At 32.5% G+C, this 15,747-nt stretch overlaps 1 protein-coding gene across 1 annotated transcript; it reads left to right on the forward strand.

Moving 5' to 3' along the window:
* Positions 1 to 11,913: 11,913 nt before the first annotated feature.
* Positions 11,914 to 13,078, forward strand: LOC145043925 (uncharacterized). Its single transcript, XM_078992698.1, has 2 exons — positions 11,914 to 12,415; positions 12,648 to 13,078. Exons 1-2 carry the CDS (start codon positions 11,986 to 11,988, stop codon positions 12,746 to 12,748), a joined length of 531 nt encoding a protein of 176 aa, XP_078848824.1. The 5' UTR covers positions 11,914 to 11,985; the 3' UTR covers positions 12,749 to 13,078.
* Positions 13,079 to 15,747: the final 2,669 nt, after the last annotated feature.

Consider the following 15,747-nt stretch of genomic DNA (forward strand, 5'->3'; position numbering starts at 1 on the left):
GGGTTGCTGATAACCCATAACTATTTATTTATGTTGTGATGTAGGTGGTATGTTTAGGAACTCACTAAGATTTGTGCTTACAATTGTTGATTTATATGTGGCAGGTACTTCTGATGATCGCAGGAAGGAGAAGGTCTGATTGTACACACTCGCTAGAAGATTTACTACTGGGACAATTTATGAACTCTAATATTTGTGATACTGGTTGTTCTGGGATAATTATATATTTGATAACTTGGTTGTGAAATCTTAATTTTAAAAAATTAAAAAATAAAAATTTTGGACTAAGTTTTGAGATGTTACAGATTCAATATTTTGATCTTCTCATCATAAGAAAACAACTTAGCATAGTTTTCAACAAGTACCCCTTTAATGAGAGCACAAACATGTTTTATAGCCCTCCTTATAGTCGCCAAAACTCACCTCAATCCCAAAGTTTTTATAACATCCAATATGAGTTTTCTAATACTAATTTTCTATGTATGTGAAATTTTCTTGGTATAATGACTACCTATTAAAGCATATGTAACAATTGACTCTAACTTGAATTTGGTAGCATAGTTGTATGTATATTTTAAATATTTAATCTTGAAAGAGTGATCATCACCATCTATGAAGCCCATAAAGTACAACCTCTTTGACAACCCATCACCAACAATCATTTGCTATTATTGTTTGAAACATAGTTGGAATCCATTTGTCGTCGCATACTTACATAACATCTTTTTAATCACTCTAGGGGTCTAAACTATCATCCCTAATATAGGCTTATGCTTTTTCCAAGCTAAGTTCTCATTGAAAATGGATTGAACTTCAACACGAGGATCATTATCTCTTTACCAAAAAATTCATCATTAATTATCTTGTTCATGCAACAGACTTCATCATTAAGTTCATCGTAAAGTGAAAACGTATTTGGAGTATTTACTCCATGTATACATGGTGCTACTTCATTAGGACTCTCCACTTCCCCTTTTATCTCCTCAAACCATTCATTTAATGAATCACCAAACTAATCAACAAAATAGAATATTTCAACACCGTTACTGTAAGCATGTCTATGAAGTCTATATAATCTCCTTCATGCTTAATATATATTCATCCATATAACAAGGTTGATTCAAGGTACAATAGTAAAGATTTACATATATTTTTTACATGAAAAATCGAGGAACATCTTACATTCGGTAAAATCCATACCATTAGAGTCGTGGTTACTTAATAAGAACATCTTACCATCAAAGTAAAGTGAAAAGATAATGCATAAAAATTTCATCGAAGTTCAACTCAACTCTCAAGTAAACAAAATTCGTATTCACATATACCATTCTTATAGTAAAAACCTGAAAATCTTTAAATCAACCAACTTAAAAATGAACTAGGAGTTGGAAACTTATGACTACAATCTACAAAACTCCTAACTACAATTTTGTTCTTTTAATAGCTATAACAAAAATATACTTGAAAATGAAGAAGAAATAAATGAGTAGAAATCAATAAATAAGGGAGGGTTTGCGTATAATCCACGTGCTTACACTTGGAAATGAAATAGTATTTTTTTTTTAAATAGCTCAGATTTAACAAATACTAGCCTTTAATAAATGATAGCCAAACGCTAATAAAGCATGAACAATGAACAACAAAAAAAATTAGAACCCATGAACAAAGAGGAAAGTTTTAAACGTCAACAAAATTGTTGATAGTAAAAAGCAAGGTTCTAAATAATATTCAACATCAAATATTTACGAGTCGTGACGATCCATATCGTTTTTAAGATGTGACTTAAGGCGACAATTATATATATATATATATATATATATATATATATATATATATATATATATATATATATATATATATATATATATATATATATATATATATATATGATTTAAGCCAGCATTTCAGTTGAAACTTTGTATCAAGTACATGCCTTTGTGTCATAACAAAATTTTTAGAATTTTGGTATAAAGTAAAGAAGCAATGGAAAAGGATGAGGGAATGTGTCTCCAAAATTTCAAAGATCTAAAATCTTGTATTATTTTGTTATTTTTAAGTTTACTTGTTTTCTAATTTTAATTTTGTTTGTCACCCGTCATATTATACTAATAATTTGCTTAACTAAATGATTATATATTAAAAATATATTTTGATACTAGGATATAGGCCGTAGAAAGCATAATGATATATTTAAAATTATTATATAGATAGAAAAATAATAAATATTAAAAAATCATCGTATTGTCGATTTAGTAATTCTTAATTAGTTTGTTAATTAAAATAAATATAATACTTTATAATATATTTCGAAAATGTTATTAGTATAAGATTTTAGATTTAAGTTGATTTGTTACCAAAAAATGTTAAAAATTATAGAAAAATATCATGTGTTAAAAAGACTTTCTAAAAGATGAAAATATGACATATTTTATGTTTTATTTATTAGAATAGATACATTAATAGGGAAAAAATTAACCACAATTAATTTGCTAATTAATTTGTTTCATCTTAAAATTTTAATAATGTGCATTTATAGGAGTTTTTGTTAATCGCATCTAAAAAGTACTATACTCCCGTTCTAACTATTTGTTTCTTCTATAATTAATGAGGTGCTCATCTGTTGGGTTAAAATATAGTTTATACTTTATTTTTCTGGACAATTATATTTTTCTGTAATATTTATAAATTTATGGTCTAGTTTACGGTCGTAAACACCTTACGGCCGTAAACTCATTTACGGCCCATGTGTTTTCGGCCCATGTTCCCTAGTATAAATATAAGTGTTAGGGTGTGAGGAATAGATTGATGAACCCTAAGGAGTTTACGGTCAGAGAGCATTTTGTGTGAATCATTTCTATCTGGAACTTTAATTCATATCAATTGATACGAAGATTCATATTATTCTTCTTCTCATTCTCTTCTATTTGATCTGAGATCATCCGTTTGATTGGGATTCCGCACCATTAAACAGATCCGATTGATACACGGGCAGATTTTGGATTTACAATTGGTATCAGAGCCAAGTTGTATCAGTCAATTTTGTCAGATTTTGGGCATTATTTGATCTTATTTTTGAAATATTTTTGCGTTTTTGGATAGATCTCACAAAAATAAGGGGGGTTTGTTATTCGTGTTTTTCATAAAAACGGGTTTTTGATCGAGTTTTGGAGCAAAAAAGGGTAAAAAACGATGTTTTTAATCGTAAACTGCGAGGGAGTGGCGGCCAGCAGCTAGGGTCTCCGAGCAGTTACTCAGCAGCGTTTACAGTACAGTCTCGCATCTCGCAACAGGTCCCCCCGCTTCGCATCGCATCGGCTCGCATCGCGTGCTCGTCCTCGCTGCAGCAACTTCGCGTACACTAAAAGGGAAACGGATTTGAGGGTATCGGGGTTCGAACGCGTGACCTCTAATAGAAAAGGCAGTGCACTTAACCAACTCAGCCAAGAAATCCCTTGTCATATAACTTCGAATTTTTGAACTTTACCCATCTCTGTCGATTCCAACTTTCATTTTTTAACACTTTTAACCCCAAAATTAAATTCCTTTTAATTTTAAATTTCTTTTTCATCCAAAATAAATAATAATAATAATAATAATAATAATAATAATAATAATAATAATAAAATTAAAAATAATAATAATAAATAAATTAAATTAAAATTAATAAATAAATTATATTTTAATTTTTTACTTTTATTTTTTTTAACTTTTGACCTTAAATTTTGACTTTAACTTCCAAGTTTGACCTTTAACTTTAAACTTTAATTTTTTCGTTTAATTTTCAAACTTTCAAATTTAGCTTTTCGGTTTGACTTTTAAGTTTGACTTTCGAGTTTCATTTTTTAAATTTGACTTTTAAGTTTAACTTTTTAAATTTGACTTTTAAGTTTGATTTTCAGGTTTGACTTTTGAGTTTAACTTTTTGAATTTGACTTTTGAGGTTTATAATCAAAGGGTTTGATTTTTAAGTTTTATTTTAGCTTCTAGTTGTGTTTTTTAATTGATTTTAAGGTCTACGAGGGACTTGAAAACATGAAAGAGAGTCGTCAGGATATGTTAAGACAAAATTTCAACATTTTTTATTATATCCCTGGAGAAACCCTCGAAACTCAGTTGCAGCGATTTACTACACTTATTACCGAGATGAATATAGTTGGGATCTTCTTGTCTAAATCTGAGATAAACAAAAAGATATTGAATTCACTTCTAAAATCGTGGGATATGGACGTGGCTGACATCAAGAAGACAAAAGATCTCAATCGTCTTAGTATGGCTGATATAATTGAAGAACTTAAAGCTTTGAATTGTCGAAAAACAATGAGTTCAGCAAACCTTCCGGTCAATGAAGTGTCGTGTTCTCATTCATGTGAAGTTTCTATGTTCTCAATCATGTGAAGATACGATTAAATTTCTTCGAGAACAAATTAATTTATTAAAAGGGGAAGTTAAGGACTTGAGATATAAAGGATATCAACTCAGGAAAGGACAGAAACCCCTGAAGGTTGAATTAGAAGCAAAAACCAAGGACTTTAGGAAACTTCAGGAAGAGCATAGCAACAAGTGTGAAAATTATGACTATATTAAGAGACAACTTGCTGATGTAACTGAAGAACTTGATACTTTAAAAATTAAGTGTGGAAAAACAGATCTCAGTTTCAAAAATTATACTGCTTCAAGTCAGACAGTTGAGTCCTTATATGAAACCCAATTAAAACTCAAAGATAATCAAAACAAGGGTCTAGGGTATGATAGTGTACCTCCTCCTTATAATCATAACTACATATCCATCCCTATGACACAGGACGAAACTGACAGGGAACCATATCTTCGATATAGCAAACGAGCTGGATTTGTGTCAGGAGGAGTTATTAATGTTGAAAATACTATTGTTTCTACTTCTTGTGTAGGCAAAGTAACAGAGGATGAAAACAAGGAGAGTTCTTATGAACAAACCAACATCTCCTTGAACTCTGAATCTGTTGCTTCGAACTCAACTGCTTCTGATCAACCTGCCATTGAGAAATACATGCCTCTAATTCCAGTGAAACAGAGTGACTCCTGCAATTCTGCATGTGAAAAAAATCAGAGACAAGGCAAGGATACGCCACCAGGGGCAAGAAGAAACAACTTCACAGTGAAGAAAAAGACATGTTTTCACTGTGGAACACTTGGACACATTGTCAGAAATTGTCCAAATCGCGCATACGCTCCCTACTATGCACAAGGATGGCAAAACGCGCCAAGTGGGAGATACTTCAAAAGAAACCCTTCCAGGTCACGTTCAGACAATGTTGACTGGAACGCGCAAAAGGCAAAGAGTCAAACCCACAAGGCCAAGAATCCCAATGCCAAGGGCAAGAAGGGAGTGTCGGCCAAGAAGCCCAATCCAAGAGATGCTCCAGTGAAACAAAGACCGGCTAAGTCAAAGTCATCTCGAAGATCGGTTTAAAGTTCCAAAGTAAGTGCCGAGGCACCCATCGGATGAATAAGAAATGGGTTAAACCCGAATATAGATGGGTACCAAAGGTGAAAACTCCCAAATCTCCTAATGCTTCTAACGTTTCTACATCTTCTGTTTGTGATAAGCAGGATATGTCATGGGAGAGAGTATCGTGCGTTGATGACAAAGGTCGACCTAGTTTCAAAATGGACTGGGTTCCAAAGATCAACTGATCCCGCTCTGTGTCGGAGCAGCTATGGAGGCATATCATCATACTTCGGTTTGTTGGTAGTGGTTGTTCCTGGCACTTGATAGGAGACATCTCTCAACTGTACAACACTCAGAACATTGTTTGGGAGAATGTGTCCTTTGCGGGAAAGGAAGAAAGGAAGAGATCACAAACGGGGTTAGTGCTTAATGATATGAAGAATTTTCGGATCTGTTATGAGATTACGCGTGTTGTTCTCAGACCTTCTGGATGCAAATTCAATCGGTGACTTACGGTTTGCGTTTTCTTCTCTATACTCCTGTGTTTTTCTTAAGCTGATTCACTTTAAAGACTAATTTTTGTTTTAGGATAGTTTAAATGTGTGCATTTACTTTCGTTTCTCTCCTATGCACAAATTTAGGGGGAGAAATAAAAACAAACGATTTTTTTTTATTTTTTTATTATTATTATTTTTAATTTTTAATTCTCCCCTAATATTTAAATTAGAAGAAACTATGACAAATTTAACAAAAATAAAAATGATAACTAACTTTAAGAGTGATTTGGGATCAAAGTTTTTAGACAGCCTTTATCCACTTGTCGGTACCTTCTATCTTCACGTCTTTGTTTGGTTAATCGTCGGTATTGTGGTCCACTTAAACACGAAAAATTATGACAAATTTAGGACATACTATTTGTTACAAGATAGGGTGAGCTTAAAATCCTAAAATTTGTATCTGATCCTAATTCCTTAGATACTATATCTTATGGACCATTCATCTGACGACGACCAGGGATATTGTTATCCACCTAAATTGAGCAGCAAGATCTATAGACAATCTGTATGAGTTCAATTTTAAGTGTACTGGAACATGTTTCCCGCTTTCAGATATGCCCCAGCCATCAAGAGCTTCCAGAGTACTCCTTACACCGGGTGAGCAGACAACCATTCAGAGAGAGGATAGATTCAGAATTCTATTACTTATTACTTCAGAGGGGTTGAGAAGTAGAAGGTTGCATATACTGTGTACCAGGTCAGATTAGAAGTCACACAGAGGAGACAGCATATGGCTAATAGATAAGAAGTATTTCACATATATAACCTGCTGAGAAATAGAGTTGCATATGTTGTGTACCAGGTCGGATTTGAGGTCACGCAAAGGAGACAACATATGACTAATAGACAGAAAGAAAGAAAACGATTTTCTACAAACCTAATTTATCGGAATTTACCAGTCGCCCCATCCAACCGGAATTAAGGACAAAATCTGCACATCGAGGAAAAGTAAAACCACGGTTCCAAGTACGGGTTCAATTAATGTGACGAGTAGATTCCCATATATATCTCCCTGCTCAACCTATCCGAGCGTCGTATTGTCAGGCTGAACGGATCTAACTAGGTCAAACATTGTCAAGTCTATAAATTTCCTAAGTTCAACTCTGCCTAGTCAAGTCCATTTAGAATCTTTCGTGCCTATCGACGCATCAAACCAGAGCATAGACCCTTCAACTTTGGGTATGTTACGCAGACTTGGTTTGCCTGTTATCACTTGATAATATCACTTCCCAGAACATCTCCTGCAAGCACATTCCATTACAGACCTATTTTTGATTTTCCAGATTTTCTAATGTGCTTGTCGGATTTATGAAAATGATACGTTTTGAGGATTAAGTTTTTTATTTTTTATGTTTTTTTTTTCTTTTTTATGTTTTTTTTTTCTTTTTCTTTCTTCTTTTATGAATTTAATTTTGATTTTATTAGTTTACATTTTAATTAATTTTTGTTTTAGGATAGTTGAAATTTGCGCATTTACTTTCATTTCTCTCCTATGTACAAATTTAGGGGGAGAAATAAAAACAAAAAAAAAATAGAAAATTAGAAAATCAAAAATATGTTGGTTATGGAATGTGCTTGAGGGAGATGTTTTGGGAAATGAAATTAGCAAGTGATAATGGGCAATCTGAACCGACGTAACATACCTAAGTTGAATCGTCTATGCTCTGTGTTCGATGTGCTGGTAGGCACGAAAGATTTTAAATGGACTTGACTAGGAAGAGTTGAAGCTAATGAATTTAAGGACTTGACAAACTTTAACCTAGTTAGATCCATTTAACCTGATGTCACGATGCTCGGATAGGTTGAGCAGGGAGATATACATGGGAATCTATCGGTCACATTAAATAACCCGTATCTAGAACTGTGGATTTACGTTTCCTCGATATGCGGATTCTATCCTTAATTCTGGTTGGATGGGGCGACTGGTAAATTCCGATAAATTAGGTCTGTAGAATATCATTTTCTTTCTTTCCTATTGTTAGTCATATGTTATCTCCTCTGTGTGATCGAGAGATCCGACCTATACTATAACATATGCATTTCTATTTCTCTGCATCTTCTTTCTATGCAATTCTTTCTATCTGTTAGCCATATACTGTCTCCTCTGCGTGATGTCAAATCCGACCTGGTACATAGTATATGCACCATTATCTTCTCAATCCCTCTAAAGTACTAAGTTATAGAATTCTGAATCCATCTTTTCTCTGAATGTTTGTCTGCTCACCCGGTGTAAGGAGTACTATGGAAGTTCTTGATGGCTGGGGCATATCAGGAAATGGGAAACATGTTCTGGTACACTTAAAATTGAACACCTACAGATTATCTGTAGATCTCGCTGCTCGATTTAGGTGGACAACAATATCCCTGGTTGTAGTCAGTTAAATGGTCATAAGGAAAATTTATTTAAGATTTAGGAGTTATCATAATAATAGAAATTTACAACTAGATATATGCATGAATCATGTCATTGGTAAAATGTCCAAAACTGTCACAAATTTTTCGTGTTTAAGTGGACCACAATACTGACAATCGATTAGACAGAGATGTGAAGATAAGGGTACCGACAAGTGGAATAAAGTTGTCCAACAACTTTGATCCCAAATCACTCTTAAAGTTAGCTATCATTTTATTTTGTTAAATTTGTTCATATTTTCTTCTAATTTAAATATTAGGGAAGAATTAAAATTTTAAAAACCAAACAAAAATTAGAAAATTAAAAATCCAAAAATAGTGTTATTTCTGTTTTATTTCTTGTTCAGAAAAATAAAAAAATCCAAAAATATTTTTGTTTTTGTTTTAATTTGTTTGCTAAGTTTTCTTTTAGTTTTGTTTTGTCTTGAAAAGTGATTTTAGGTATAGATAAGACTCATGAAGTTTGTGTTGAAGACTTCTGAGCCAAAAGCTTCATCCGTGAGCATCGAAGAATTTTCATTCGAAGGAGCAAGAAATGAAGATAATTCTTTCAAATTCAATCTTTCAACCCCAGAAGCAAGGTAAAGCTGAAATTGAAGATTATGTGACGGATTGCATTGAAGCCTCCTCAATCATCTGTTGCTATCTTAAACCTGCTAAAGTGATCCAGAAGATTTGTTCTCTCTGATGTTCTTTCTGAAGATTCTCAAGCTGAAAGTGCTATCTTTCAAGAATCAGTACGTTAAGCATCCTCACCCAATGTGCATTCACTGTCAAATTCTGAAGAAAAGCCCAACCGCTCAAGATGAAGTCATTCATTGAAGATTCATCAAGTTCATCTTGAAGTCGTGAAGAATTTGAAGATTAATGCTGAAGCCAAGTTCCCAATGAAGATTATCAAGAAAGCCAGCTACTTTTTAGGGGGAGCTTGTTGGGTCAATTAAGAAAAGAAAGCTATAAACCAGGGGGGAGATTGTTGGGTCAAAATATGGTTTATACTTTACCTTTCTGGGCAATTATATATTTCTGTAATATTTATGAATTTATGGTCTAGTTTACGGCTGAGTTTCCGGCCCATGTTCCCTAGTATAAATATAGGTGTTAGGGTGTGAGGAATAGATTGATGAAACCTAAGGAGTTTACGGCCAGAGAGAAGAGAGTTTACGGCCATAGAGCATTTTGTGTGAATCTTTTGTATCTGGAACTTTAATTCATATCAATTGATACGAAGATTCATATTATTCTTCTTCTGCTTCTCTTCTATTTGATCTGACATCATCCGTTTGATTGGGATTCCGCACCATCAAACGGACCTGATTGATACACGGGCAGATTTTGGATTTACATCATCTATACTTTTATGCGATTTTTACTTATAAAACAAAAATATAATGATATATCATCTATGCATAGAAAAGATTTTTTTTAACCACTGATACAATTGCTAATTAATTTGTTTCATCTTAAAACTTTAATAATGTCCATTTATATATATTTTTGTTAAGATGGATCTATAAAATTAAAATACCGCCCATTCTAACTATTTGTTTCATCTAAAATTTTGAAGGAGCTTCTATAATTTTATGTGATTTTTATCCTTTCCTCTTTATTATAATTATGGAGGGTCTTTATGTAGCTATAGAGGATGCAATGTTACATAGAGTTTTTAGAGGTGTTCATAATGGGGAGAATATCATGCTTATTTCTTATCTGTTTTATGCAGATGATGCGTTTTATATGGGTGAATGGGATGTTGATAGCATAAAAAAATCTTATTAGTATTATTCGTTGTTATTACTTTGTTTCTGGATTGAAAATAAACTTTCAGAAGTCTAATCTTTTTGGAGTGGGGGTTGACTTTGCAGAGTAACAGTCTATGAGAGATATTACTAGGTGTAGAGTGTTAACCGTTCCCTTTGTGTGTCTTGGGTTACGAGTCGGTGATCTCATCTCTAGAAAGAATGGTTGGAAAATGGTCATGGATCGTTTCCATAAACGTCTTTTGAAATGGAAACTTCAAATGCTTTCTATACGGGGTCCCCTTACGCTCCTTAAGTCAGGTCTTGCGAGTTTGGGGATTTAGTACATGTCGCTATTAAGATTTCCAATTAGTGTTGCTCAATCTTTGGAGTCCATTCAACTACCCGAGCTAGATTCTTTTAGGGTGCAGAACCACATGAACGAAAGTTGTGCTTGTGAATTGGGATGATATTTTAAAATCTAGAGGTAATAGGGGTTCAAATGTTGGGATTTTGTCATCTTTTAATTTTGCTTTGTTATATAAGTGGAGGTGGCATTTTTTTTAATGATTCTAACTCTCTTTGGGTTATAGTCATTAAAACTTGTTATGGGTTGTTGGGTGGATTTGATAGGGCTCATGCTTGAAGTAAGCGAAGGGCGGTATTGACTAGGATTTTGGGGTTAATTAATAAGTTACATGACACGTAAATTGATTTATTATCTTCTATGAGTAGAGTTTTGGGGAATGGGGTGGATAAATTTTTTTGGAGAGATTTATGGTGTGGAAATGAACCCTTTCAATTTTTTTTCCTAGATTGGTCGCTCTTACAAACAGTCAAAATGTAGCTGTCAAAGACTTTTGACTTATGCGAAAAAGGAGATTTTTCATGGACCTGATATTCGAGGCGGTGAAGAGAGCACTCAACTCTTTGCTTTGATGTCTTTGCTAACGGAGGTCACCATCACTGATTCTTTGGATAGATGGATGTGTAATTTGGAGCCGTCCGGATTTCACAACCAGATCAGTTCGATAACAAATTGATAATGTGGTTATCCCAACTATTGACATACCTACCAGGTAGAACATGTTTGTTCCTATAAAGGTCAACAAAAATGTTTGGCGGCTAGCTCTTGATCGTCTTCCTACTTGATTGAACTCGGATAAAAAGGGATTGGCATCAACTCAACTTTGTGCCCTATTTGTTCTAACCATGTAAAGGATGTCAACAATTTATTCTTCAGTTATGATTGGGCTCTTGAGATATGATAAAGAATGCGGGTTTGTATAGACATAGATATTCCTTATTTTTCAAACGTCATATATATGTTTCAATGGATTGATTCGCATATGGTAGTTCAGTTCAAACGAAAAGTCTTGTTATTGGTTTTTTCGATACTTCTTTGGGTTTTGTGGTCTTAAAGAAACACTATAGATTTCAGATATCATCAATATAGAAAAGCTTTCATGTTTGTTAATACCGTAGCTTTTGCTTTTAAATGGTTGCTATAAAAATACTAAGGCCAATCATAATTGGAACCCGGTTATTTAATTTTGAATTATGTTCTTTTTTTTTACTAGCTTCCAGCTGGTTATTCATTTAATCTTTGTGCCGTTTAAAAGAAAATCTAAAATGAAATGGTAAAAATTAAAACCGATAACTTTCCTTTTTTAGTATTTTTATTCTGTGTATTTTCGTTATTTAAAATAATACGACCAATGAAATTAGACGGTTGTGTGGGCCATATGAACGTTTCTTTTCCTTTATAAGTCATTTCCATGTCCAAGTAAGCAGATCCGATTCCAGGACCCGATTGGGCACTCCAACCCAAACCCGCCAGGGGTTGGGCATGCCTCCGCCTCACGCCGCCGCTCCATCCGCCTCTATGCCGCCACTCTCCTCCCCTCTCTACAAACAGAAGTCATGGTCACCGGACCTACACCGAGACGAGGAATGGATGCGACGGAAAGGGAAACACCTCCTCCGCCGTCGTCGGAAGAGCAAAAGCGTCACCGATGAAGATATCGATGAACTCAAAGCTTGCATCGAGCTTGGATTCGGATTCGATAACTCTTCTCCCAATTTGGATGATCGCCTTTCAACTACTTTACCAGCTTTAGGCTTATATTACGCCGTCAACAAGCAGTATCACGACACGATCTCCAAGTCTTCATCCATGTCGTCCTCGTCTTCTTCTTCATCGATTTCATACTCATCTCCTCCCTCGGAGCCTGATTTATCTTCACCATCGAACACCTCTCACACCATAATCAACCGAGGTAATTCTCTTTCTCTAACATAAATCGCTTATATTCATCGTAAATCAATCTAGATCTCGAATCAAATCTGAATTCGTTCCTATTCGAACATATTTTCCTCCAATTTTAATTAGAATTATGTTACAGACTGTTATTGCTACTAAAATTCGATACATTTGAGCGTAAATTCATGAGTTTTAGTGATCTTAATTCAAATATCATCTTACAATTTTCTAAATTTTTGTGTGTGAAGGGGATAATCCGCAAACGGTGAAGACAAGATTGAGACAATGGGCGCAAGTTGTTGCTTGTTCGGTGCGACTTTCATCATCATCATCATCATCATCACCATGAATAAAAAAATAGCCAACCATGGTTAGATCTAAACCCAATACTATAGTTTAAAGAAAATTCAGACCAACCAATCAATATCTATGTTTAATTTCCAAGATATTTTCTTGATATGATAATGATGTGAGCCCATCATGTTTCTTGCCTTAATTTCTATGTATAATTGTTTTTTGTTATTATGTATCATGGTTTGTGTGTATTTGGTTAAATTTGTCTTATTTTGGTTTTTCTTGTTGGATTGACTAGTTTTGGTTAAATTTTAATGTATATCTTTTTGTTATTATGTAAGGGTTGTTAATTGGTTTCTTTATTGTGAAAAGGGAAAGTTTTAGATGTTTCTATGTGATTAGAATGCGATTGGAGAACAAATTATTTGGTAATTTAAATTGATGTGATGTGATCTTTATTTTTCAAATGTCTTTGTAGCTTTGAGTATAATTTTGATTTGAATTTTTTTTATAAGAAGGTGGTTAATTTTAAGATCTATCTATCTAATTAAAATATAAATTAAAAAAAAACGTCTACCTCTGAAAGTGTTTAATAATAAAAATTACAATTTTAATGTTCTGTTTAAAATAATAATATATACAAAAAAATATCAAAAAAATTAAAAATCTAGGACACCGTTTAACCTTAGTAACAATTGTTTCACCCGCAACCAAAATGAAGTATTAGCTCGTATGAAAAAAAAAAAAAAATTAAATATTCTTTTACATTTTATTCTTACTTATCTTCCTACTATATCAAATGTTGATATGTATCACATTTAATGACATACCATAAGTGTAAATGATCCATATTACAACTTGAAATGTTAATCCATATTCAATCCTTCAAGAACAATTACAAAACATGCCAATACAATAAGAGGCTATACCTTACTTTCACTTTTACTTTCTTCTATTATCTTAAGGTTACCTTATTTTTCTCACACTTTCATTTTATTCTTCAAAATCCAAGAAATAGCCACATTTCATTTCACCTCATTAATTTTTTTAAATATATTTTATATCAATTTTATACTCTCTGTGTAGAAAATTAAAAGCCATAAATTTTAATATAGTTTTTTTTATAATTTTTTCTATATATAATTTAGTAAATATTATAAAACTATAAAAAGAAGAAAAAAAAAAAAAAAAGGAAAAAATGACTTCACTAGTTGTCCAATCAGGAGAGGAGAAATAATATAGAAATGGTTACTCACACCTCATTTTCTTTCACCCTAAACCGCAGCTATACATGTGGTGTTCCTAGGTATGGTCACCACAATGTGGATTTGTATAGACTATTCAACCCAAGAGGTGCACATACATCACGTTAATGAGGGACGTTAATGAGGGATCATTAGATCCTGATCCTTTATTAATATCATGCATAAAGTTTATTTTGAAACACATGTTATATATGACATGTTCTTTTTAAACTTGAAAATTGCTTTTATCAAAAGAGTATTGCTTATAGCCATTTCATCATATTGTTCATATGCAAGTAAAATACAAACATGTTTAGAAAATAGCTTTTATACTAATAAAATACAACGAACTACAAATTAGATAAAGAAAGAAAAATTGAAGGAAAAAAGTCAAAGACTATAAACTACAATGGACCTTTTCATACAAATATGAAAACCATGATTGAACTTAGAGACTGTTATAGATGTGAATCTACTTAAAGGTCAACTTTTATCATTAAAATATTCCATGGTTCATATAAATAAACTATAAATATTATTTCCAGTAATCACCCAAATCAAATATAACAAGAAAGATAACGACTTAGAAATCAAAACATCATAGGGGTTGTATAAAGACTCCATGGAAATATCAACATAAATATTTCAGGCGTAGTTTGTAGCTTAGGGTATAATTTGATTAGAATTTTTTTATGGTAGAATAAGGGTTGTTTTGCAAGATCTATATGATTAAAATTTAAATTAAACAGAGGCCTCCACGGCTGTGTTAAATGATAAAAATTACAATTTTGATGGTCTGTTTACAATAATAATATATACAAAAAAAACTATCAACATTTTGTTGAATTCATACGATATGTTATTAAGTGAACAAAAAGAAAAAACTAATAAGAATTACATAAAACAATGAATTTCTATTTGTAAATAAACAAAAACAATTAATGTATGTTTTATTAATAACAGTTACTTTAATCAATCAGAATGAAGTTGTAGCTCATATAAATAATCCATATTACAACTTAAAAGATTAATCCATATTCAACCCTTCAAAAATAATTACAAAACAATCCAATAAGACTAGAAGATATACTTTCACCTATTTTTCATTCACCTTAACCCCACTCTTATTTCACTTTTCAAAACCCAAAAAATTATCACCTTCCACTTCATCTCATTATCTTTTAATATATTTTATATCAATATTATACTCTATGTTAGAAAATTAAAAGCCATATATATATATATATATATATATATATATATATATATATATATATATATATATATATATATATATATATATATATATATATATATATATATATATATATATATATATATATATATAGGAAGGGGTACCCACACCCCATTTTCTTTCACCCTAAACTACACACAGGTGCAGTGTTCTTGGGTGCGTTTCACTGCCTAGTTATTAACTACACCATGTGGGTACATCGTTCAACCCAAGAGGTACACATTGTTGACACATGAAAAGTGACTCCTTAGCAATTCGAAGTGAAGCCAATTTCTAAATAAGAAGTGTTCTGAGATGATGCTGATTTCGAAGTGAAGATCTGTCTGAGACACGTCCTTTATTACTTGTTATATGAGTTTGTAATGTGCATTAATCGTTCCTAGTACAAGTTTGTTACTTAGTCGTTGCTTTATTGTATAGTACATGCGACAAGATCAACAGATGCGACTTTGTCAGTCTGTTGATCTTCATTCGTCTTTTAGTTCATGCACTTTAGTAGATTTGTCTTATTTGACATTCATTGTCTTTTTAAGGAATTGTAACTCTAGTGTTACA

The sequence above is a fragment of the Lactuca saligna genome, chromosome 4 (assembly GCF_052625555.1).
Source record: "Lactuca saligna cultivar CGN05327 chromosome 4, ASM5262555v1, whole genome shotgun sequence".
NCBI classification, from domain to species: domain Eukaryota; kingdom Viridiplantae; phylum Streptophyta; class Magnoliopsida; order Asterales; family Asteraceae; genus Lactuca; species Lactuca saligna.